At 36.8% G+C, this 27,130-nt stretch overlaps 1 protein-coding gene across 2 annotated transcripts in view; it reads left to right on the forward strand.

The window, feature by feature from the left end:
* The window catches only part of PDHX (pyruvate dehydrogenase complex component X), a 71,474-nt gene that overhangs the window by 25,334 nt on the left and 19,010 nt on the right, over positions 1–27,130 (forward strand). For both annotated transcript variants that reach the window (XM_061151824.1, XM_061151832.1), the window contains exons 3-5: positions 9,777–9,877; positions 20,060–20,259; positions 21,771–21,869. In XM_061151824.1, the coding sequence (XP_061007807.1) occupies positions 9,777–9,877; positions 20,060–20,259; positions 21,771–21,869 (400 nt within the window). The remainder of the gene's footprint in view (positions 1–9,776; positions 9,878–20,059; positions 20,260–21,770; positions 21,870–27,130) is intronic.

The following is a 27,130-nucleotide window of genomic DNA, read 5'->3' on the forward strand; positions in this document are numbered from 1 at the left end:
TAACAGACAAATATATTTGTTTGACTTGGAATTAAAATGCCTACTCTGTTGAAAATGTTCTCTCATAGGCCTCTTCTCATGAGGCTTTGGGGGTTCAGATTTGTAGTATTTGCATTTTCTGGGAACACACAAGTAGAGGTGAAGCAATCCTGGACTGATAATCTTCCTGGGTTACTTAGCAGATGCCATTGTTCTGGAAAACACAGTCTCTAAGCCAGTTCACACAAGATTCCCAGATAAAGTCCCACTTTAACCACAAATTCACAATTCCAGATTTAGTAACTGACATGGAAGCTGCCTTTTAGGAGCAAAAGTTATTAGACATAACAAGCAGCAGAATTAGACCTCCGAGAACTTCAGTTAATTGGAATTACTGCATATATCAAAACATATGTTTGAAATGATGAAACTTGTAAGAGAAGGAATTGAAACTATGAAAAAAGACAAACACAACCCAGACAGATTTGAAAAGGACAAGTAGAACTTCTAGGAATGAAAAATATTGTCTCCAAAATTAGAAAATGTAAAACTCAGGTTTGGGTTAAAGTGTAGACGTGATTGACCAAAGGTTTCATGAAGTCCAACCTGATGAAATTATTCTGCATGCAGCAATGAGATAAAGCAGTAGAAAATATAAAAGAGAAGCTGAGACATGAAGAATAGAATGAGAATCCTCTACTAACCCAATAGGAAGAATTCCACATGGACAAAAAGAGAATGAGGAAGAGGTAATAACCAAAAAAAAAACTGAGAGAATTTGAGAAAGACAAATGTCATGTAAATGAAAGAACCAGTGCTTCATTAGGAAGTATTTTGAGCCATTGGCTCTGCAGGGTTGCTGCCACCTTTTAAAATAATTATCAGTGTCTAAGAAAGTTCCACCTTTATTAATAATGCAGTCAGTTGGAATCTATTTTTAACTTTCTTTTTTCCTGATGAATTACAGAACTTTGGCTATTTCCATATTCAGCAGGACAGAGTGTTGGTGTCATTAAATAATGATTCAGACACAGACCAGCCTTTTAAGATTATTATAAAAAGATTAAATTTCTTCACACTTTGAGACCTGAGGGGCAAGTATTAATAGATAAGAGGGTTCTTTGGACCACATTTATCTCTTGGTCTTTCAGCTGATTTCACAGCCATTAGAATATGGTGAGTATGATGAAGAGCCAGGAGACAATGGTTTCATCATTCTGTTCTTTTTTAATTTTGGTTACACGTGCTGTTTTCATATGGGACAAGCCAGGATGTACTTGAAGCCCTTGGAGGCTGTTTTCCTTGATGGTTGCTTTTAAAATTCTGTATTCTGCCAACTGAGGAAAAATGTTTACCAGTACACATAAGTAATAGAAGTCTAAATCCTTGGTTCTCCGTAATTCACTGGCTTCTTTTTAAGTTCATCACCTTTGTGAATTTTTTTTTGGTGTGTGTGAGCATAATTTAGTTCTTTATGTATTGTACACATGGGTAGGATTATATATGGCTTTTACAGTATACATATGTATTGTACACATGGGTAGAATTATATATGGATTATATAACACTATATATAGTGTTTAGTGCTTGATACACAACTTGGTTCTATCATTATGTATTAAAAGCATTTATATTCTGTAAGAAAACTTTTTATATACTTTTTTCTTACTAGCTACATTTAAAAAAATTTTTATCTTGAGATCTTTATTGTATGACTACTGTTAATTAAAACACATTTAAACTTTCAGACATTTAAGAGGATTTAATTTTTTTTTCATGAAAAAGAATAATGTATGTAATTTTGAATCTAGTTTATTTTTAAGCTAAGGCTAATGATCTGATAACCTTTTGTGGATGGCAGTTGGGTCTTACAAACTGGCATTTCTTGAAAATCGGAGACTCTGTCATTCACAACTGTTTTGTGTGTCTGTGTGTGTGTGTGTGTGTGTGTGTGTGTGGTAAACCAAGGCAATAAGGGTGCAGTGGAAAAAACTCTGGCCTGGATTTCTCCTTTTGTCCTTTGGGGTTCCCACTCTGCCATGAAATATCTGGGAGTGAGTTGAACTAGATGATATCTAAGATAAATCCTTGACTTCAGAGTTCTGTGATAACTCAGTTTCCTTTTCTTTTTTGAAGTCATAGTGTTTCATAACCTTTTCAGGAGTTTCCTGAGTGTCATCTGAAATCAGCTTCATACATGGAGGGTAGGAAGAAATGGAAGAAAGAGGCTCCAGGTTGATAACGTGGCAAGTTTAATAAGCAAGGGGACTTTCATGAGAGGCCACAGGCTGGGTTGAATCCCACACCACCAGCAAGAATCTTAAAAGTATACAGAGGCCTTGACTGGGCTCAGTCATATACACTGTCCAGGCAATCTCAGCACCAGAATTCTATCTCATGGCTATGTCTGTGGGCACTTCTAGGGCTGGGAAGGCAAGCCGAGTGCACATTTCATGGACAGGGAGTGGGTGAGGGACTTCTGTTCACTCTTGTACAGCCAAGTGGTCACAGCCTCCTGATAACCACTATCATCACACGGAAACATGCAATAATACCGCATATAAATTATTCCCACTTTGTTGGTCTAATGAGTGTTAGAAAAGTAGTTTCATAATGAATATTATAATACTTAATTTCAGTCTGAGGATTAAGTAAAGAATATGCATCATTAAGTTAGTAGAGAAAACAGTTCAAAAGTGCTAGGTAACATGTACAATTTCAAAATCTGCTGAAAGGTGAATTGTACTGCAATTTCACATTTTTATTACAAGCTTGTTATTTGATGGGGGAAGTGTGCATCAGATATTTTTATTTAAAGTGTATATAGATTATTTTTTCATCAATTTAAAGGTCAAATCATGGGGTTGCAAAGAGTTGGACATGACTGAGCGACTGAATAGAACTAAACTGGTCAAATCTGTTAAAACAACAAAGGAGGAAAATATTCTTGTTCCCTCCTCTTGTGAGAGCATATTTAAGGGTATGAAAAGCATTGTTTTCTTTCTTGAGATATTTAAGAGCATATCCTGAAACACTGGAACAAAACTAGGTGAGATACTAACACTTTGGTGAGATACTTGGCCGCATCTGGAACCCACGCAGAACTTGCTTCATCCACCATGGTACTGCTGCTGCTCTTGGTGCTTGTTATCTGTCAGAAACTGTCATTTTATGTGGGCTTTCCTTCTGTCATGTGACTGGGAATCCTGAATATTTCAAACAATTTTTGAGCAGAACTTAGACTGTACCTAACTAATATAGTGTATAGAATTCAGAAATAAAACTGTCTTGGATGAGTTGATCACTGAATTGTTATTACCAGGTGCTACTGGAAAGTTAAATGGGTCTCTGGCTTTTATTGTAGATGGCTTTGGTTTCTGTTTTTTTCTGGGGATTTGTATACATGTTTGGATGCTAAAATGGAAAATTTTTAAAATATATGTTTAACAAATAACTGTTGTTTCAGTATACTACTATTTTAACAGCTTTTGAGGTATAATATACACATTGTAGTCTTCACCTATTTTAAATGCATAATTCAGTGATTTTTAGTGAATATATAGAGTTCTGAAACCGTCATCAAAATCCAGTTTTAGAGCATTTCTATCAACCCAAAAAATTCCCTAATGCTTGATTGCAGTCACTTCTTTCTCTTATCACTATCTTGATCTGCTTTTGTCTCTAAAAATTTGCCTTCTCTGGGCATTTAATGTAAATAGAATCATGTTTTATGAAGCCTTTTGTGACTGGCTTCTTCGATTTAGCGTGAATTTGCAGTTCATCCATGTTGTAGCATGTATCAGCAATTCATTCCTTTTATTGCTGAATCACATTTCATCATTATGAATAGCATTTCACATTTATAGTTAATATTTCTGTTATGTCAGACTTCTAGAGTTGGTGAGTGGAATTACAGATTATGTTATTCAACAGAGCTTTCTGTGGTGATGGAAGTGTTGTGTGTCTGCAGTGTCCAGTGTAATAGCCACTAGCCACATGTGTGATGGGCATTGCAGTACAATGGAAGAGCCAGGGGATGTAAGGGAGGTTAGCTTTGCCTAGCAGTTTCCTTCTCAAACAACTACGCATGCCTTCAAGCCCTCAGAGTAGGACTTCAGATGGCCTAGGAGCTGAGTGGCCGGGGTCCTGGGGCATACAAATGGTATCTTTTCACGTGTGATGGAAAGAGTTGGCAAACCCTGAGGAGGGGCCCCTTCTCCGTCCTCCTGCGCTGCCTGGGCACTGACTGGGTGGGACTTCCTGGCCTGCTTGTTAGTCTTCTTCCTCAGTCAGACTAGAAACTTCTTAAAGCAGGTCTGTTTTATTATTATTTACCATCAGGCCTTGCGCAGTGTCATTCCCATAGGGGCAGCTAGTAAATATTTGTGTTGATAAACAATTATTTTTGTCTCTCATCATAGTTGTCATCATGGTTCAATTTAACACTAAGGCGAGGTGTTTTCTTTAATGTTCATGTAGATGTGACTTAGGCGGGCTCCCACCACTACCAGCACACACACCTTTTCTTAACATTTGGCGAACAGAATTACTTTGCCAAAGTCACAGAATGTGCTTAGTTGATACAGATCACCGGTAACTGTCTGGTCTGGACACACCCAGAATCTGAGAGAGAAAGGGACGCCTGCGTGTACTCCAGTCCTCAGCCGCCCACCGGGACACAGGCTCAGCATGATGACCATGCTGGCGTCGGTGCTGGGGAGCGGCCCCCGGGCGGGCCTCTGCTCCGGCCCCTCCTGGGGCCCGCACTCTCGCTCCGGGCCCGCTCCACCTCGGCTGCTGACCCGCACGGCGAGGCGATGGCGCAGGGACACGCAGCAACACGGCGAGGCTGCCGGCCCCGTCCACAGTCAGCCTCCTCCTCGCGGCAGCTGAGGAGCCTCTGTCGCCTCGCGCCGGCCGTGATGCTCTGTGCTAGCCTCTCAGGCTTCTCTAGACCCTGAACTCGTGTGGACAGAGCCACATCTTTCTGCTGTGTTTACACCCCTTGCTTACTGATGAATGCGTTATGTACTCAATGTGTGTTGAACGATCTGTCTGAAGTGATAACAGTATGCACACAGTAGGGAGCTGGAATGAATCTTGGTTCCAATGGTCATTCATAACATATCTAACTTCTTAATCTAAAGATGTTGTGAAGTGCTTTTTGAAGAGGTTATGTGAAGAGTTAACATTAGCAGTTTCATGACTTTTTTTTTTCCTAATGGCTGTACATTCAAAATCTTCCTTAGAGTCAGAGAGAGATGAATAAGTAACTTGGTCAAAATTACCAGTAAGTGTCAGGGCTTGGAATAAACCTGTGTCTGTGTTGGAAGAGCTCTGTGTAACTCCTGTGCCTTGCCGGCTCTCCCAGTTATAGCACTAAATTGTTGACCAAGGCTGAAACTGAGTATATTTGGAATCCTCATGGCTCAAAATCTTTCTTTGGCATTCACTTTATCTTTGATTATTGATGTGTATGTTGAACCTTAGTTGTGTGATATTAGGGGTAATGTGCCTTACACAATAATACAATGTTTTATTCCTTCCTGGGGAAAGTTCACCACATAATTAGATGCTTCTTTCTGTGTTTCTTTACATTTTATCTCCCTCTCAGGACTCTCATAGAGCTAATATGTATGTCTGTTTTTTGTGAATGGGTGTACATTTAATTAAAATAAAAAGGAGACAGGATACATAAGTTTTTAAATGTCAGAAACATGCTACAAATCAAATGTAGAACTGAAAGAAACTGTTCAGCTTTGTTTAAAGGACGGATTGATGTATACCTTATAAGGAAATGAGGAATTGTGATAATACTTCAATTTTTTCCTGAAATGTTTTAATCTCACACTCATTATGTATGAGGCACTACCTGCAGTCCTAGGAAATGAGGCAGAGTATGAAACACCTGAGGTGCGTCCTATTTCTATTGTGAAGTTCATAGTTTGATAAATAGAGGAAAACCCATTTTTAAGAAATAATTAATAGCAGGAACATAACATTTCATAGTGCAACTTGTGATTAATTACAACTACTCTAGGGATTCAGGAATAGGAACAAAATGATCTAGGTTGATCTATGGCTGAGATACAATTTGTGAACGATTTTCAAAGGGTGTTTGGAATTTGAAACAGGCAAGCACAAATGACTAAACACTATTTTATAGTTTTCCTATGGGAAGAATTTCTTTCCTAGGTGTCTAAAAGAAGGATTTAACTGCTAGGTTGCTCTTTTAGTTGTTTTTTCCATGGTTAAAACAGAAATGTATTAGGATGTGATTCCTTTCCTTTTGCAATGTAACCTGTTCTAACTGCCCTGAAATGTGTCAGATAAAGAAGTAATGTGAGATTGTATAATCTGGCACAGTAGCTTTCTCTGAGTGACAGACAAGATTGCTTTTTGGGTCTGATTCCTGCTTACTTCACCAGCCTCACTGCTTGTTGCTTCTCTCAGGTACTGTTAGCCAGATCCTTAGAAGTTCCCTGTTCCCTTTTGCCTCAGGGGCTTTGGGTCTGCTGTGCCTTCTGCCGGGATCACTTGCCCCATTACTGGGTTGCCTTCTCCTCATCTTTTCAGGCTCAGATTTTTTTTTTTTAAAGAAAGCCTTCTCGCATCTACCAAAAACTGAATTAGATGCCCCTCTTGTTACCATAGCATCCTGACTTCCCCTAATCCCACTGTAATTTCCACTTAATTTGTCACAAGATAGTAAGGAAGCTTCATGAGGTCAGAAATCTTAACCATTTTGTTTTTTATTTTCCCCTCACTGTTGAATCCTCAGTGCCGTAATATGTTTTCAATAAATATTGGTTAAGTAGGAAAATCTCTCTGGGGTTAGACAAAGAGCGCCAGTTAGGTGTTCAGTAAATAACAGTTTATTTCATTAAACTAGTTTGTATTGGTTGTTCTGAACTATTTTAACTGAGTTATATTATAACCATCTATGTGAAAATCTTTGTATACAGTGAAGGAGTTTTAGTACAGTGAACTTCTAGAGCATATTTGTTATTTCAGCGTTTTAGATTTTCCTTCATGTTCTTTTATTGAGAATGCCTATTCATATTGCTATACCAGCTATTTTTGGTGTGTGTGCAAGGGGGTGTGTTTCTGTTTTATATTTTTCTTTCTCCTTTTATTCTATTTTTGTTTTAGGTCTGTTTCTTATAAGCAACATTTACACAGATTTTGTTTTTTTAATTTGTTTTGATAATCTCTTACTTTGAGTAGGTGGCTTTAATCCATTTGTATTAATTGCAATTACTGGTATGTTTGAACTTCTGCCATTTTTGTGTTTTCTATTTTTATTCTTTGCTTTTTTCTTTTCATGCATCTGCCTTTAATTAGATAATACATTTTGTTATTTTCTATATTTCCTGCTTTTATGAATGCTGTAGGTTGTATTTCCATTTTTATATTTTTTGGCATACACGTTTTTAGGATACATATTTAATTATATTTTGCCAGTGGAATGTAGAGTTATCCAGTATCTTTTTCTCCTGTCTATATCAAAGTTCTGTATGTTTTATCAAGCCAAAAATAACCTTATCCATCTTACTATTTGTTTAGTGTTTGAATTGTAAACTTTTTTAACCCCTCAGAAATTACCTTTTAAATGATTAGTAGTTAACAGTTTATCCTCTCCTGTGCTAACTTGTTTTGCATAGACCATGAGTCCCCTCTGTCTACTTTTCTTTTTGATAAACTGCATTTTGTAGTAGCTCATCAATAAGTGGTAAATTTTCTTAGCCTCTGTGTATCTAAAGAATACTTTCCCTTTATTCTTGAATGGTGGTTTGGCTGCATATAAAATTCTAGACAGTTGTTTTTCCTCAGCTTTTTGAAGATATTACTCCATTGTGTTCCGACCTCTATTGCAGCTGCTGAGAAGTGTGCTCTCAGTCTGCCATTCCTTGAGGTAATCTCTTTTTTTTTCCCTCTGATAGCTTTTAAGATTGTGTTTCTATTGTTGACGGTATGCAACTTCGATACAGTGTATCTACAATGTGGAGTCATGTGTATGCAGTAATTCTCTTTATCAAGGTATTACCTGCACAAAGTATAAACTCAGTTAATTTTTATATGCACATGTATCCAGGTTACCAACACCTAGTCACAATGCAGAGTATTTCCAGCAAGTTCCAAGACTCCCTGTGTCCCCTCCTAGTCAATACATCATAGATCACCACACTGTAAACTCATTCCGTATTCTTTCATTTTGAAGATACGTGTCTCTTTTCAGTTCTAGGAAGTTCTCAGCAATTATCTCTTCAGTTACTTTTCTCCACTATTCTCTTCCATCTCTTCCCTTGGAACTCCTTGGACAAACGTTGCAGCCTCAATTTATGTCCGCAACTGCTCTTTTCTACTTAAATTTTTGTCTGCTCATATTAAGGTCCAGGTAGTTCATTGAAGCTATCTTTAATTTACTAAATCATTCTTTCACTACCTCACCTGTAGAATATATCAATTAACTGTTTTTTTTTAATAAGATTTCATTCACTCTATTTTTCATACCTTAAATTTCCAGTTTAGTTTTTTTTCCCCTTTCAACCTGATAATGTTTTGTTTCTGTACATTAATTTTCTTTTTTAATCTCTTGTTCATGTGATGGATCTTATACCTTTGCTTCTGTTTCTGAACATCCTTAAGATTCTTATTTTAAAATCTTTGGTGGGTTGCACTAAACGGATTGCATCTGAAATGAATTTCTGAGTCGAGTCCTGATTTCTTTGGTTTTCCTTCTTGGCATTAAATTTCTTCATGTTTTGGAACTTTGTTTTGCCATTTACTTTTGACGAGAATGTTTTTGTTTTAGTTTCAATGTCTTCCCACCTGTTCCCTGAGTCTCCCCTTCCCACCCTCAATCTAGGGATTTTGCTAGATTTTGTTGTTATTTGGTATACTGGCAGATGCACTAATGGAACCAGAGGGTGGCTTGGCTCTGTTCCTGGTTTTTAGGTAGTTTTCGTTCCCTTGTTAGTACCTTATCAGACCCACACTTCTGATTTAAAGCCATAGTTCTAGTCAGAGGTTTGGGTTCCTTGTTTGATCAGTCTCCTGTTACAAGTAGAGCCATGATCCAGCCCTAGCCTTAAGGAGAGAATCGATGTGAGAATCGATCCCTGCTTTTAGTTCCCTTTGCGCCAGAGAAAACCACTATACATCACCCTTCCTCTGTACCACCTGCTTCCAGATCCAGAAGCCAGCAGGTCAGTTTCTGCTCGGCATGTTTGAATATCCATACCATTTCTGTGGCACAGAAACGTTTCTTATTTGACCTTAGCTGTGGCTTTGATTTTCTCTCATCATGCTTCATATGTTTTTATTCATTTTTGCTCTGTGCCAGCAGGGTTTCTGAACTGGCTTAAGATGTTAAAGAGGTACAATTAATTGTAAAACTGTTTTCTTAAGGAATAATAGTCAAAATATATTCAAAAGGAAGGACTGTGGGGTCTGGAATTGATTTGTTCAGAGGAGGATATGCATCCCCTACTATTCTCCATAAAATGTGATTTAATATTTGCTCAACAATCTCTGTAATCACTTTTTTATTATAAGAGATATAACTTATGTCATTATTGGGCTTTTGGGGAATGTGACAAATCATACATATACACATAAACAGAAACACACAGAAACATACACACAGTATGAGAATTACTTGTCAGTCCACAGCCCAGAAATAGCTGTTGAGTATTTTGATACTTATTATCATGTTTTAAACACTTTACACCCACCAACTCCCATAACTAGTACTCATATTTAAAAAACAAAACCAACCCAGTCTTGTTTTGTAGGGGAAGCCGTGAGTGCTGGAGATGCCTTATGTGAGATAGAGACTGACAAAGCTGTGGTTACCCTAGATGCGAGCGACGATGGCATCTTGGCCAGAATAGTGGTAAGTTTTTATTTTCATTGTCTTCAACAGGGTGAAGGTTTCTTAACTGTCAAGTTCTTTGAAATTGAGTTAGTGTTTATTTGTACCTCTTTGTTTATGTTGTTATGGTTGTGTGTTGTATTATATCTGCATATACATTTTAAATCCAGATGTTTAAAATATTTCAGTGTGACGTCTAATAATAATCAGTGATGATCAGACAACATAGAACTATTTCATCTGTGATAAAGATGCTCAGTATTTTGGGTTCTCTAGTGGAAAGTGAGAAGCATTCTGACCTGAGGGATGAGAGAAGTGCTCAAGGTGAAATTTAAAGACAAAGAGAACAATAGTTAAAGCTTGAGCTTGCAGTTTCCAAGTTTGTAATTGGTAAATTTTTTTTTTAAGAAATGTTGTACTGCAATCTCATGAAAACGAGAAATCTTATCTTCGTCTATCCTCAGGACTTCCAGGCCTGGAAAGTGTATAAAGTCAGCTCATCTCCTTCCACTAGACAAGAATGTTTGAAGTTGTCCTATGCAGAGTCTTGCGTGTGGGTTTCATAGCCACACTAAGTTTCCTGATACTTCCTCATCCTTACAGTTCTATTCATCCTTTATAGTTTTACAATTGTTTAAAATGTAATTGCATAAAAATGTATCTGTGATTATGTGCTCAGTCGTGTCTGAGTCTTTGTGACCCCATGGACTGTAATCCACCAGGTTCCTCTGTCCATGGGATTTTCCAGTCAAGAATACTGAAGTGAGTTGCCATTTCCTCTTCCAGGGGATTTTCCCGACGTAGGGATCAAACCTGTCTCTCCTGCATGGGCAGGTAGATTCTTTACCACTGAGCTACCTGGGAAGCCCTAAAAAGATATGTATGTGGAATATTTCACTGCATGTTGTTGACAGTCATATCTTTTGATAGCATATTTTCTGTTACATGAGCAAAAGAAAATATGCTGTGGGTCTAGTAAAACCAAAGTCATTTCCTTTTAGATCTAAGTTTTAATATGCTGTAGTAATTTTGAAAACTTCTCTGAACAGTCTTTGCTTTATAACTAATTAAAAATATGAAGCTGTTACTTGGAAAACTTTAGTTGTATTATTAAATGCTGAAGTTAGTATAGCCCTTCAACAAAAATGTGTAGCAATACAAGAGAGGTTACTTAATTAACAGAAGGAAATATCATGTAGCCATTAAAAAATAATTCCTAGGAAAAAATGTGATTTTATTATAAGTTAACAAAAATTCAAAAACTTTTGGAAAAACACTTTTATAATTATATATAGATGGTGATTACAGTCTTACTGAACTTTAAATAAAAATACAAATATAAACAAGATTAGAATGAAGTGTTATAAAAATTTGAGGTTTGTCTTTGGGTAGTAGAACTAAATGATTCTCCTGCTCTTTTTTTCTGTTTTTCTCTCTATTCTTAATTTTCTATAATAGGCATTTTTTTAAATAGTGGAATGTTAGAGTTTATATGAAAAGTAAGTGAAATAAAATGCATAAAGCCTGTCTGTGGTTACATGGTATACTCACTGATAGGGCGTGTTTGTTTCTGATCTTCTAGGACAGTAAATGGATAGTGTGGTATAGAAGCTAAGATTACAGGCTCTGGAATCACACTGTTACCCGATTCATATAGATGACCAATTCTGCCAGTTATTAGTTATGTCATGATTGGCAAATTCTTTACCGTTCTAGTAAAGTGGAGGTAGCTGTAATACCGTAGGTTATGGGGTAATAGTAGAGATTGAGATAATGCATATATGCTCATTACAAGGCCTGCTGCTGCTGCTGCTGCTAAGTCGCTTCAGTCGTGTCCAACTCTATGCGACCCCATAGACGGCAGCCCACTAGGCTCCTCTGTCCCTGGGATTCTCCAGGCAGGAACACTGGAGTGGGTTGCCATTTCCGTCTCCCATTTCAAGGCCTATCACCCACCAAGTGTTGGTAAACATAACCGTTCCCATTATTATTACACTTATTCGTTCAGTCTTGGTGACCATACCCCCATCTCAGCCTGTATATTTATCTCATAATTTGTGTTGGTTTCTGTGACTGGACATTAAGCGTCCATTCGTGCCTCTGTAGCGTGATTTATACAGACACGCTGCACATCTCCTAGTAGTCCCTTTATGTGGTCTCATTTCTGAGCCACCAGCTCACCTCCACTTTGACCATGGATATAATGCCTTCTTTCGTACATTGTATCCAGAGACTGTACTTTGGGATGTCATACTTAATTTTTATTTTTTGCATTCTAATTTGTTAAAATTCCTTTCAATTGTCGTCTTCCCTATTGATAGCCATGTTAAAACACATTGTTGAAAATACTTCCTAAGAGGAAATATGAATGCAAGACTAAAAAGTTCTGTACCTTTTTAACTAGAAAAAAATAAATATTCTTACCAAAAATAGTTTCTTTCACTAATTTACGCTGCATTTTGAAAAGGAAAAACGTTGTTTAAATTAGCACATGTAATAAGCCCAGCTGTGTGTACTTTTGGCAAGCTGTGTCTTTGGCCTCAGTTCTGGATTGTTTGGCTATGAAAGTCTTCCAGAATTGATAATATTTTTCACTCAGGTGCTTAGTAATACATTTCAGATTAATAATGATGTCTTAGGTCAGGAGTACCTATTCACCTGGGCCCAAAAGCTCTGAAAAGGTGGTGTGAGGCGGTATGATTGATAACAGCTTTAGTTGTACAAATAGCTATTTGCTTGCCAAAGGCTGTGTGTATGTGCTTTAGAGCTCTGTGGCTTTATTATTATTCCACATGCATTTTGGATAATAGGAATGGGAGTATATTCATATCACAGTGTGCAATTTTATAGGGGGAAAAATGGAGGGAAGTTAAGGTGGTATTACTGATATTTTTAAAGCCTTTTACCCCCCTCCATTCTTAACCTTCCATTCGCAAGTTAGAACTTTGTCTTTCATTCTGGAATAATTCTCGTATTAGCACCCATAATGAGATGATTTTTATAGGAATACATGTAAGAGAATCTTACTTTCAGAATCGAGGAGTTGGTTAATTGAGCTTATTAAAAGGCAGGTGATGGTATAAAAGGATGAAGGGATGGAGCCAAAGCAAAAACAACACCCATTTGTGAATGGACTGGTGATAGAAGCAAGATTCGATGCTGTAAAGAGCAATGTTGCATAGGAACTGATGTTGAAGCTGAAACTCCAGTACTTTGGCCACCTGATGTGAAGAGCTGACTCACTGGAAAAGATCCTGATGCTGGGAAAGATTGAGGGCAGGGGGGAAAGGGGACGACAGAGGATGAGATGGTTGGATGGCATCATCGACTCGATGGACATGGGTTTGGGTGGACTCCGGGAGTTGGTGATGGACAGGGAGGCCTGGCCTGCTGCGGTTCACAGGGTTGCAAAGAGTCGGACACGACTGAGCGACTGAACTGAACTGAACTGATGATATAAAACTCCAGTTTTTAGTTTGCCCACATGTTTGAAAGATTAGGAATTATAACCTGTTTTGCTCTTCATAGGGATTTATTTCCATAGTCTTCGAGAGTTTTTTATTTTCTCCCCAACCCCAATTTGATTCTTTTCTTAGTACTCATAATTTTTACATCTGAGTTCCATTTTAAATATAAAATATTAATTATTATATTTCATTTAGAGCCAGAAAAAATGCTTGAAAAGAAAAGTGAAGTCGCTCAGTCATGTCCGACTCTTTGCGACCCCGTGGACTGTAGCCTACTAGGCTCCTTCATCCATGGTATTTTCAGGCAAGAATACTGTATTCTTATTCTTGATGGGAAATGGGTTGCCGTTTCCTTCTCCAGGAGATCTTCCCAACCCAGGGATTGAACCCAGGTCTCCCGCATTGTAAGCGGATGCTTTACCATCTAAGCCACCAGGGAAGTCCTGGTGGCTCATTTAGAGCCAGAAAACAAGCTTAGACACTCTTAATAATATTAATAAAGAATAACTGCTGCCAGTATAGATAATTTTATGATTTATTTCCAATTAAGTTAATGGGAGAATTATTAAATTCTCATTTAATCACACTGGTAAATTGTCATGTAAAAACCTTAAACTGTTACACATGTATCAGTTCATAAGTTTAGTCTTAAATTTATTATTCAGCAAATTAGATAGCAGATGTTTTAAATGGTAAAGTAATAAAATGAGGGGATTCCCTGGTGGCTCATTGGTAAAGAATCTGCTTGCTAATGCAGGAGACACAGGTTCGATCCCCGTTGGAAAGGTTCCCTGGAGAAGGAAATGGCAACCCACTCCAGTATTCTTGCCTAGGAAATCCTGTAGACAGAGGAGCCTGGTGGGCTACAGTCTATGGGGTCACGAAGAGTTAAACGTGACTTAGTGATTAAATAACAATAAAATAGAATATTAAGATGACTTTTTTTGAAGAGTTTAAGATTGGCTTCAAATATATTTAGGGTTACTATATAATTTGTGATACAAGTCAGGATGCTTTTGAGGGTGAAGAAGATGTAAGATGTTAGGGTATATTTAAACATAATTTTTTAAAATTTTAGTTTATTGACTGGCAATACAGTCATTGATTTTTATTTTGGGGTAGGCTGTTACTCTTCAAAACAATTTTCAAAAATAGAATTCTTTCTAAATTTTAACATCTATATATATTAAAACAGATTTTTAAAATTCCTTTATTGATTATCTAAATATTGCAAAAAGTAGTGCTCAATCGTGTCCAACTCTCTGTGCCCCATGGACTGTGTGGCCTGCCAGGCTTCTCTTGTCCTTGGCATTTCCTAGGCAAGAGTACTGGAGTGGGTTGCCATTTCCTACTGCAGGGGGTCTTCCCCACCCAGAGACTGAACCTGTGTCTCTTGCATCTCCTGCATTGGCAGGTGGATTCTTTACACTCGTACCACCTGGGAAACCTATTAGAAAAACAACAACAGATCATAATTATTTTTGGTACTGTTTCTCTAATTCAATCAATGTCTTCGCTATATCTCCCTCCAGTACTGTGTCACTGGTGTTTTCTAAAGAAAAACCATGTTTTCACCACGGTTTTATTTTACTGTTAGATTCCCTCCTACCCTCCCTTATTTTTTATTAAGTTGCTTGCAATCTTCTTCAAAATTATTTTTTGTAGTTTGAAAATTATCAGTTGAAATTTGAAGTTGTGAAACCTTTCAGTTGATTCTTCTTCATAGACTGTATTTTTAATTGAGAAAATACCCTCTCAAAGCTCAGAGCAAATTCTACTAAATGGGAAATAGTCTCAGTTCTAAATTTTTTAATATTGAAATGGATAAATGACATTAAAGTGGTAAATGAGTCTGTGTTTCCCATGAACTAAAAACTAAATCATTTATCATCTACTCTTCTTTTTTAAGCTTCCTTGTAAAAATAGCACTGTCTTGAGGTGCTATGTGATCGTTTTGATCATGTGAATATAATTTACAGACACGGCATTGATCATATTGAATGTTGTCTCTATTGTCACACTGCATCTGACTCCTGACTTACTAGCCCTGGGATCTTGAGCAAGTTATTTAGCCTTTCCTTCTCAGCCTCAGTTCCTTATCTATATGTGGGAATAATAATAGCACTTCAAAAGGTTTTTAAGAGCATTAAATGAGTTAATAATGTGTAAGAACAGTGCCCAGCTTGAGTGCCAGGCAAACTGGTATTCAAGGACTTAAGTGTTTCTTCTCCGCTCTGCATCTTAGATTGTCGTTGATTTGTTTTCTGCTTCATTGTTTCTTACGTATCTTCCTTTTAAACCACTCTTCATTATGCATATAAGTTAAATATATATATTAAAGAACAAAAATTTCAAACTGTATAATGGTTCAAACTATGATGGGAAAATCTGGACTGGTTTTAAACCAGCTTTTAAGTCAGTCATGTGACTCAACTCATTTCTACTAACCATTGTGTGTGCTCCTTCAGTCCTCACTTAGCAACTCTCAAGCTGTTCTGTTTTAAAGAAGAAAACTATTTAAATAATTTCTTAACTTACTGATTATTTTTTAATGTCAGAATCAAAATAGGCAGTACTTATGAGCACCTTTAATGGCATGAACCCCCTCAGACAATTTCTCTCCTGGCAAGTACTGCTGTAGATATTTTGTGTCTTCAGTATCTCATATCCTTGGGTATACTGGTGAGCTTACCATAGGGGCTGTCTTTTTAACACTTTTGCAGATAATACATTTCAGCTTGTGGGGATGTCTCTGGTAAAGAGAACTCATACTAGAGGTCTGGACCTAGGGATGGAATTCAGACTCTGTGTATGTATGTTTATCGAGAAATACATATCACCACCTCTTTGTCTCACATGCTGCTGTTTACACTCTAGTGTGGCCAGCCTCATGGCTGGGCCTTTTTGTATGAATTTCCAACCTTTAGCAATGAGGGGCACTTCCCTGTAGTTCCTGCTTGATCCATGTTGAGTATAGTTTTTTGTTTTAAAATAACCCTAACCCTGACTTGGTAAGGTCCTTAACATAGGTCTCAGCTATGATTTTTTGACACAAAAAAGTGAAAGCGACAAAAGCAAAAATGAACAAGTGGGGCTACATCAAACAGAAAGCTCTCTACAGCAAAGAAAACCAGCAGCAAAATGCAAAGGCAGCCCACAAAATGGGAGAGAATATATGTAAGGCATGTATCTGATAAGGGGCTGATATCCAAAATACATAAAGAAGTCATACAACTCAATAGAAAAAAAAAAAAAAGGCAAGCAATCCAATTTAAAAATGGGCAGAAGATCTGAATAGACATTTTTTCAAAGAAGACATGCAGACAGCCAACAGTTACATGAAAAGATGCTCAACATCATTAATCATCAGAGAAATGCAAACCTAACCACAATGAGGTATTACCTCACAACTGTTAGAATAGCTGTTATCAAAAAGATAAGAAACGAGTATTGGTGAGGATGTGGAGAAAAGGAGACTCCTGTATACTGTTGGTGGGAATGTAAACTGTTGGTGGTGCAGCCACTGTGGGAAGCAGTATGGAGGTTCCTAAAATTTTAAAATAGAACTATCATGTGATCCAGCAATTCCACTTCTGATATTTACCCAAAGAAAAAGAAAACACTAACTCAAAAAGATACCTGCACTCCCATATTTCCTCCAGGATTATTTACAACAGCCAAGATACAGAAACTACCTAAGTGTCCATCAGTGAGTGAATGGATAAAGCAACTGGAGTATAAATACACAATGGAATACGATTTGGCCATTAAAAAAGAATGAAATCTTGCCATTTGTAACAACACAGATAGACCTTGAGGGCAATAAGTTGAAAAAAAAATGGAGAGAAATAAATAAGTATGTCCATCTATATGTACATAAGGTATGAATTTAAATACATATATATATATATGTTATTCAAAAAAAAAACTTGGAGAAAGACATCACTGTAATCATAATAATAGCATCTTTCCCATCTAAGTAGCATTTCCTAGATGTCTAGTACTATTCTAAGTGTCTTATATATAACTCATTTACTTCATATAATAACTTTGTGAAGTAGTTACTATTATTATTTCCATTTTACAGATGAAGAAGCAGGCAGGGTGAGATAAACCTCACCAAGGTCACATAACTAGTCAGTAGCAGAGCCAGCATTGAAACCCAAGGAACCTGTAAAAAATTATGAGGGGAGCCTATTAATTTAAATGACAGACTCTAGATCCAATATTTGAGCATTATTGAGCTGTTTTAGAAGAACTAAGTGTAAAACTCTTTCTTTTAGTATTAAGAAATCAGTGACACAAGAGTAGGAGAGAGTTTTGATCAAGTAAGTCAAGTGCCTGGGAAAAGACCTGGGCCTCTGAGGTGTCATTAAACTCCAGATTCTGTCATAGAGCAGAGCACATCCACAGTCCTAACTCAGGGAGCAGTAACAAAGACTCATTTGGTTTCTCAACACAGCTTTGAAAAGAGCATAATTTATTGTTTTGTTACTGAGTCTTCATCAATTTTAAATATTTGCTGACTACAACGTCAGCAAATATCTACAGGAAGCTAGCACACCTCTAAAAGATCTCTTAAAGAGAAGTGATCTTTAAGTTTGTGTAGTGACTTTAGTGTGGCTTTAAGTGGAACTATAAGAGACATTGTTTTATTTGACCTTCTATTAATATATTCAAGTTGTGTGGTAGTATACCATTGTTCATTGCATTTAGTGTTTCATGTTCCATCATGTCATTTTTTAATGGAAAAATATGAGTAGTTAAAAATAAAATTTACTTAATACTTAGATATGGTGAAAAGAAAAATGATACTAAATGCTCATTATTGCCTACTTCTGAAGATATAAATTGGTAGGGTATGTACAGAATCATTTTTATGATTTATTGCAATAAATGAAGTAGAAGATGAGGTGTCAGTTTCAGATTCAGTATAATATCTGATTTCAGAAACCTGTTGATATCTCTAGGATAAACCTTCCCTTTTTTTAAACATGCTTTTTATTTGAGTGGTGTTCTTTGAACTTGGATATTGATCCTGTTTCTTGTTCAGTTTTGATAGGAATGAACATCAGATGGACTTCATATCACTTAATACTTTCTTCTATCAATTTTTTAAGAAAATTGGTCATTTTACTTTGTGATTTTGAGTTAGCAGTTCATAAGCAAACAAATAGACATTTTTAAAACAAGGGAAAATGTTAACCTATTAATAATCTTAACTCATCTTTTTGACATAGTTTAAAAAAATGAGCAGTCCAAAAAAGTAAAACTTTTTAGTACGTGACAAACAAATTGTTCTTAGATTGTTTATCATTTTTCCTCAGCTCCTATTCATTAAACATCTTTATTTAGTTTTATATACCAGTTTTTTATATGTATTTTGCTCCATCAGTAATTAGTAAGTTTAGGAAGCTTCCTAACTCTCAAAACTTATTATTTTAATAGTGCACATACTAATAAGCATGAAAATTAGTGTTACTTAGAAATGTCAACCCCATTCTGTTACACTTTTATTTATAATTACTATATTAGTGAACATCCTACAGTATATTATTCATTAAAGTATGTCTCTAATGAACCTTATTTAAAGTAATTGAAAGAGAATAATAGAACATTTTAAAGGAATGACATTTTCTTCCAGTACTGAATGTATAATATCATCTGAAGGTTCTTAGGGACTTCTTTTAATAATTAAATAAGAAGCAACCTTTTCTTTATAAATTAATCCTGCCACAATGCTTAAAATATATTTGCATTAAAAAATCATCTTGTCTTTCTTTATGCATTTAATTGACATTATCTATGAAAGAATGGTTAGCTAAGACATTACCATGTTTCTCATACACTTACAGAAAATCCATGAGGTTTTACTTTATGTCTTAGCTTTTGTAATTATACATACAAGGGAAAGAGAAATGTGGAAAGGACACTTATTATGGACTTCCCTGGTGGCTCAGATGATAAAGAATCTGCCTGTAATGCAGGAGACCTGGGTTTGATCCCTGGGTTGGGAAGATCCACTGGAGAAGGGAATGGCAACCCACTCCAGTAGTCTGGCCTGGAGAATTCCATGGGCAGAGAAGCGTGATGGGCTACAGTCCATGGGGTCGCAGAGAGTTGGGCTCAGCTGAGAGACTAAGCGCACACGTGCGCGCGCGCGCGCACACACACACACACACACACACACACTTATTGTTAACCAAAGTAAATAACCAATTCCATCCATACAATGGGACACTTTTTTTCAGAGACTAAGTTTACTGAAAAGATTTTACTTTAATTTTAATGCATATAACTTATTTGAAGGAGTTAATCCATTATGAGGTGTTGGAATTCCTAAGCCATTGTGGAAACTATTGGGAAAGACAAATAGTTAAGATATGTAACTACAACTCTTACTTTAGATTTGTACTGAATGACATCAAAAGGAAGATGGTAATGGTAGCTCTTACGTATTTGAAGCCTGTCAGAAAGAGGAGAGTTTCTCTGTTTTTTTTTTTTTAATTTCAGGAGTTAGCATTAGTAACGAAGGAGGAGAGTGGTGACGGAAGGGGTAAGTGAGGGAACATAGGCAAGGAACATGGTAAGTGGAAGGGAGGAGGTAGGCTAGCTCAGATATCGGTTTTAGCTCATTTTAAGAGAGATTTCTAACAGGTACAGAATTATCCAAAGAATAAACTACTTCACGAAATCATGAATCTTTCTCTGCAGTTATTTTCTTTTTTAAATATAGGTGGCAGAAGGATCTAAAAATATACGGTTGGGTTCATTGATTGGTTTGCTAGTTGAAGAAGGAGAAGATTGGAAACATGTTGAAATTCCTAAAGATATAGGTCCTCCACCACCAGCTGCAAAACCATCAGTGCCTCCCCCCTCACCAGAACCACAGATTTCTACCCCTGTCAAGAAGGAACACGCACCAGGAAAACTGCAGTGAGTATGTTTATTTGAATAAATGACAGTGAAATTCACTCAGTCGTGTCCAACTCTTAGAGACTCCATGGACTATAGCCTGCCATGCTCCTCTGTCCATGGAACTCTCCAGGCAAAAATACTGGACTGGGTTGCCATTCCTTTCTCCAAAATGGTACTTTCTTAAATCTGTTTTCTGATCTAAATGTGAACATGGTAAGTATTAGTTGCTCAGTCGTGTCCGACTCTATGACATCATGGACTGTAGCCCACCAGGCTACTCTGTCCATGGGATTCTCCAGGAAAGAATACTAGAGTGGGTAGCCATTTCCTTTTCCAGGGAATCTTCCTAACTCAGGGATTGAACCCAGGTCTCCTACATTGCAGGCAGATTCTTTACCATCTGAGCCACAAGGGACACTTATTTGAATAATTTTTTTTTTTAAGATTATGCAACTTTTGGAATATTTTAATCATTATCCTATTTAAAACATCTTCGTAGATTAAGTAAGAAGTTGCTGATCTTCCCTTTCTTCTCTTAGGAAACTGAGATCTAGGAATGATTATTTTACCATCATTGTTTATTCCACAGACAAATAGTATTGAATACCTAAATATTCCAAGTACTGTGAAGACCCTATACATCCTGTGGAGAGCAAAGCAAATATTTAGTGTCTGCATTGAATTCCTGAGTTAGGTTTTAAGATTCCAGAATGGAATTCAGTGTACCAAACTTCATATTGTGTTCCTATTTATGGAATCCTAATTACTGTAATGTGAATTCCAATTTCAAATGTATAACTGATATAAAATGGAATTAGAATTCTAACACACATTTCTAACTACCCTGCATTTGAGTTTCTGACAGGTATTAGAGCTCGATATACAATATATATGTGTATTGTACACATATAGATACACACAATGGAATATTAGTATTAACAAGGGAAGAAATGCTGACACATAATATGGATGAATCTTGAAGATGTGTAGGTAAAATAAACCAATCACAAAAAGACAAATAATGAATGATTTCACTTACAAGTTACCTAGAGTAGTCAAATTAGTAAAGACAGAGAGTACCATGATGGTTGTCAGGGGCTGGTGGAAGGAAGGAATGGGGAGTTATTAATTGGTGTGCAGTTTCATTTTGGGAGGATGATAAAGTTCTGGAGATGGATGGTGGTGATGGCTGCAGACTGTTGTTACTGTACTTAATCCACTCAATAAAAACACCTAAAAATGCTTCAAATGATAAATTTTACACATATCTTACTATAATAAAAAGTACATGAAGGAACAATATAGTTTCTTATCATATTTTAGAATAGTAATTAAATTTGTGTGAAAATGTCTTATTAGTAAAATAAACCAGGTTAGTACAGATTAACTTATTTGACCTGTCACTGTCTGTAGGAGTTGTTTTAGCTTCATTATACATTTTTATTTTTCTAATTATCAGCAAAGCTGTTGACATTTAGAATCAAATGTAAGTGTTAATTGGTTCCTTTGATTTTATATTTTCTTCTTAGGTTCCGTTTAAGTCCAGCTGCCCGCAATATTCTGGAAAAGCACGCGCTGGATGCTAACCAGGGCACAGCCACTGGCCCTCGAGGGATATTCACTAAAGAGTATGTGTGTGCTTTTTGTAATACCCAGTTCCAGTATTTATATGATCATCTATTTTTGAAAGTGCTAAAGAAGGACTTATTCAGTGTAAGATTTAAAAGGAAATTCACTGCTCTTTTGTACTTTTAATTGCTTTTGTCAGCATAAAATTGTATTTTATGCAAGGGTTGTTTTTTTGAATAATTGCAGCATTACTGAAGAACAGTTCTAATTTGATAGCTAAGCCAGAACCTTAGAAATGAGGATAGATTGAGAAAATTAGTGAGCAGAGTGGTGAATCTTTGTATTGTTTTAAGTTCATGTGAGCTAATGATGCAATCACATGTGTATGATCAAAGCAATTTCCATCTCATTTTAGATTTTCTTTTCTATTCCATTGATCAGTCTATCCATGAATTAGTACCTCATTTTTTTTTTTGAACCACACTCTTAATTAGAAATATTTTACAGTAAGCTTTAAAATCTGATCAGTTCAGTTCAGTTGCTCAGTTGTGTCTGACTCTTTGTGACCCCAAGGACTGCAGCACACCAGGCTTCCCTGTCCATCACCAACTCCCGGAGCTTGCTCAAACTCATGTCCATTGAGTCGGTGATGCCATCCAACCATCTCATCCTCTGTCATCCCCTTCTCCTCCTGCCTTCAATCCTTCCCAGCATTGGGATCTTTTCCAATGAGTCAGTTCTTCACATCAGGTGGCCAAAGTATTGGAGTTTCAGCTTCAACATCAGTCCTTCCAATGAACACCCAGGACTGATTTCCTTTAGGATGGACTGGTTGGATCTCCCTGCTGTCCAAGGGACTCTCAGGACTCTTCTCCAACACCACAGTTCAAAAACATCAATTCTTCGGTGCTCAGCTTTCTTAATGTCCAACTCTCACTTCCATACATGACGACTGGAAAAACCATAGCCTTGACTAGACAGATCTTTGTTGACAAAGTAATATCTCCGCTTTTTAATATGCTGTCTAGGTTGGTCATAACTTTCCTTCCAAGGAGTAAGCGTCTTTTAATTTCATGGCTGCAATCACCATCTGCAGTGATTTTGGAGCCCAAAAAAACAAAATCTGATAGCGCTATCCTTTCTCTTATTTTTCAATAAACCAGTTTTCTTGTTTTTTTTCTTTATATTCTTCCAAATGGTTTTTAAATAATTTATCTAGCCCCACTGGCGGGGTTGGGCAGGAAGACTATGATATTTTTATTGGGACTATATCATATTTTAGATTAATTTTAAGTTTTGTATCTTTCAAGAATATATTGAACTAGATGGCACCTGCTCTATTGAAAATTAGTCTAGTGGGGAAGACAAGGATTAATCAAATAGGCATATGAACTAATGTGAAATTGCCGTAGTAGTGTATGCCACATTTCTATTAGAGTAATATTAAATTTTCAAATCGAGTTAGCATTTTGAAGCAGTAAACTCTTCTCAGTTTATCTAATATTTGATAAGAAATGATCAGTAATGTTGGCTAAAACTTGTTACAAGTTGAGATAGAGCAAAGTTATTAAATTATTAAGTGGCATTGCCTGATCAGGTGACTTTTCTTTCTTTTCATTGGATTATTTTACTCTTCATTGAAGCAGTTTATTGATGGATATTTCTTTTAATGAAAGTTGTATGGCTTTTGTTCTCAGATATCCTGTTATCTGTACGTCAGCCTTACTGATTGGTTTCTTAAGCACATAATGTGAAGTTTGTGCCATACTCATACATGAGTTGGAAATCAGCTGTTCTGACCCCTGGCTGAAAGGCAACAGTAAATCATTAGTTAAACAACTAACAAGTTTCACTTAACCATTAAAAATTAAAGAATCCTGATAGGTAGTTAAGCCTAGGTCTTTCCCCACATCAATCCTTATTTAATATCTGCTACTTGTATGTTAATTTTGTTAATCTTCTACCAACCTATACCTTAGTAAAAAGTCTCTGTAAAAATGGGTCAAAACACCTTTCTTTATAACATGATACACTTACCTGTATATCTGAAGAAGATAAAGAGTCTATATTAATTCATTAAATGTTGAAGACTTGATGAAATGCCAAGTAATAATAGGTGTACCATAGAGAAATCAATTTTGCAAATTTGTGAAAGATAAACGGGAGCAGAAGAAGACTTGAGGTAAGGAGATAAGTTAATAGGCTCATAAAGTGGGCCAGGTAGGAGAGAATGAGTCCCTGAACACAGATGAGAATGTCAATGATGGAGACAGCATTACAAGGAGAAAATCCAGAAGTCTGTAGAGAATGGAGCAGGAGAGCAACGACTCAAGGAGTGTGCTTAGGATCCTGGGCCAGGTGATGTCTTGGCCCCATAAATAGAAATAAGGGATTGGTGGAACCACTTGTCTTGATGGAGTAACTGATGAATAATGTGTTTGGTTTGAAGTTTATTGTCAGTGCTGACAAGCCAGATTGCAGATATCAGGGTCGTTGAGGTGAAGATGCGTCTTGGGAGACAGTTCGGGACTAGAGATGTAGGTTTGATAATAAAATGATAAAGTTATGACTGAGATAATCAATTGGGAAACATTCTAAAAGGCACAGATTTCTGTGTTGGAGGGCATCTAGGAGATGAATGTAAGTCAAGGAGGAAGGGAGAAAAGGCTCTTGAAGTTGGTGATTAGTGAACTTTTAGAGGGCAGATCAGTGGTTTGAGAGCAGTGGGATAAAGAAGTAGAGTTTTCTTCCTCTTTCCCTTCTCTCCGTGTGTGTTTAATATATAAATGATGAATAAAGATCTTTTTTAAACCCAAGTTGAAAGTCATCATAGTAGGTCTGACATTTCCTAAGGAGGATAGAATGGTGTTATCTTATTGGGTACCCTGAAGGAAGCACTATTGCAGAGTTATGTTTTTTATATCTTTGCCATCTTTGTCTTATTACCTGATCCTTTCCTTGCCCTTATTCTTTAACTCTCTACCATAAGAAACTCAAAACCTTCAGTCTTCAAACTGTGACATATTACAAAGGATTTTGTGAGAAAAATGGATCCTTAAAGCATGCTTGTATACCACTAAAGATGCCTATGTTTTGAGTTAAACACTGAGGTGAGCTTTGGAAAAAATTTTGTCTTCATGTCATCTTCAGAAAGGTTATCTTCTGGTAAGACTGAGAAATTGCAGGCTTTGGCATAAGCTGCCCCCCAAATATCTTATTACACATTGTTGAAATAGTGAGGGGCATCCTTTCTCCTTACTTTGTCAACTAAAAATTCAAGTAGAGGAGAAAAGAAGGAGTTACTTCTGATCCGTTGTATTTATGAAGAAAATCAAAGTGTCATGGTTGCTGTTTTAATGTTGCATTAAGCAAACATACTGCTCAGAATATATATTGTGCAAAAGCACATAGACTTGACTTTGCCTACACATGTAACATAATTTTAAGAAAACAAGTGCCAAGGACGCTGCTGGAGGCAGAACACACTTAGTCTTGGCCTGCAGCCTAGCTTCTTTGGTGCATCTGTGTCTTAAATCATAGTGGCAGCTAATGCTTATATTCATGTCAGCGTCACAGATACAGTATAGTAGGCATGACACTCATGTTGTATGTTTTCAGTGATATTTCTTTTTAGAACTAATTCTTAGCACACCCAGAAGAATTAAGGGATCTGGTAGAGAAGCAGAGAAGGTTCTACCCTAAGTGAATGCCCAAAGCTTCCTCTGCCTTTCTGCAGAAGTGGGTGATGTATCAGTTTTTCTCTTAATTTTTTTAATATCCACTTAATTCTTCAAGCTTAGACTGATTATTTAATGGATAGAAATCATTAAAGTAATTCTCTGCATGACAGAAACTTAATTATTGGCTGTTATTAACCAATGATTACCATTCATACTTTATCAGGTTTATAAGTATAAAATTAGCAACAAAAGTTTACTGTGAGCCTGTGGCCAGAATTGGTTTTCTGCTACTTGTTTATGATTAATGACTCTTATAGATGAACCTAAACTGCCTTTTCTTGAAAAAATAGTAGTAATAGTTATGCTGATAGTGAAATAAAAGTGTATCTATCTAGTCTGACCAACCTTTTTTTTAAGTAGATGTATTTAGGCATTATTTTAGATTTTTTTAGTTTCCTCAAGTATTCATGTTTTTTTGTTGTTATTTTTGCTTTGTTTGTTTTTAACTGATTCCTGAGAGTGCACTAGTGATCCCTGAATGAGAAAATCAGTGTGTTTTGTATATGCTATTCTGATGCTGAACTTTAAAACCCAGATTAATAATAGATTTTGTTAGAGAGATGTATTTAATTACCTTAGGTGATGAAAAGGGGCTAGTAATGTTAGACTGTGACTTGTAAGAACTCTTAAAAGCAAAATATCTTTTGTTAAAGGCATTTTTTAAAATCAATAAAAGGTCTTCTTTTATATCAGTGCTCACACTTTTATCTATGTGGCCAAAGTTTTGGTTCATGACATATATCCCTAGCAAATATAGGCAGTCATTTATTTCACATATGAACTGTCACAATTAACTGGAAAAATGGCACTTCTGGTTATAAACACCATAAGTAAGTTAAAGTGAGTGAAAGTCGTTTAGTCGTGTCCGACTCTTTGCGACCCCATGGACCATACAGTCTGGAATTCTCCAGGACAGAATACTGGAGTGGGTAGCCTTTCCGTTCTCCAGGGGATCTTCCCAACCCAAGGATGGAACCCAGGTCTCCCACATTGCCAGCAGATTCTTTACCAGCTGAGCCACCAGGGCAGCCCAAGAATACTGGAGTGGGTAGCCTATCCCTTCTCCAGTGGATCTTCCTGACCCGGGAATTGAACCAGGGTCTCCTGCATTGCAGGCGGATTCTTTACCAACTGACCTATCAGGGTAAATTAAAAGTTAACTTCTAAACACAAGGAGTAAGCTTGTGGTCAAAAGCCTTAAGAGTACATAAGCTCATTCCCTAGGACACTCAGTCTTTCTGTCATCACCACCATGGTGTGGCTCAACCTTGGAGCACCAGCATTGCCTCCAGTTACGTTCCTGTTAATTTTGTCTGACGGATGGAGGGCCTTTGTCAGGAGTGACAAAGGCCTACTTTTAGCTCCATATATAGCCGAGGTAGATAAAAACATTTCTTCATTCAGTCCCAGCACACATGCATGCTCAGTCACTAGTCGTGTCTGACTCTTTACAACCCTGTGGTCTGTGGCCCGCAGGCTCCTCAGTCCCAGAATTGCTGTCAGTCTGAGGTAGGCTTATTTCATTCTAATCTAGTCTTTTCTTATGAGAAAAATTTGTTCTGACTCTGCCTTAGTTTAGT

The sequence above is a fragment of the Dama dama genome, chromosome 1, assembly GCF_033118175.1.
Source record: "Dama dama isolate Ldn47 chromosome 1, ASM3311817v1, whole genome shotgun sequence".
Taxonomy (NCBI): domain Eukaryota; kingdom Metazoa; phylum Chordata; class Mammalia; order Artiodactyla; family Cervidae; genus Dama; species Dama dama.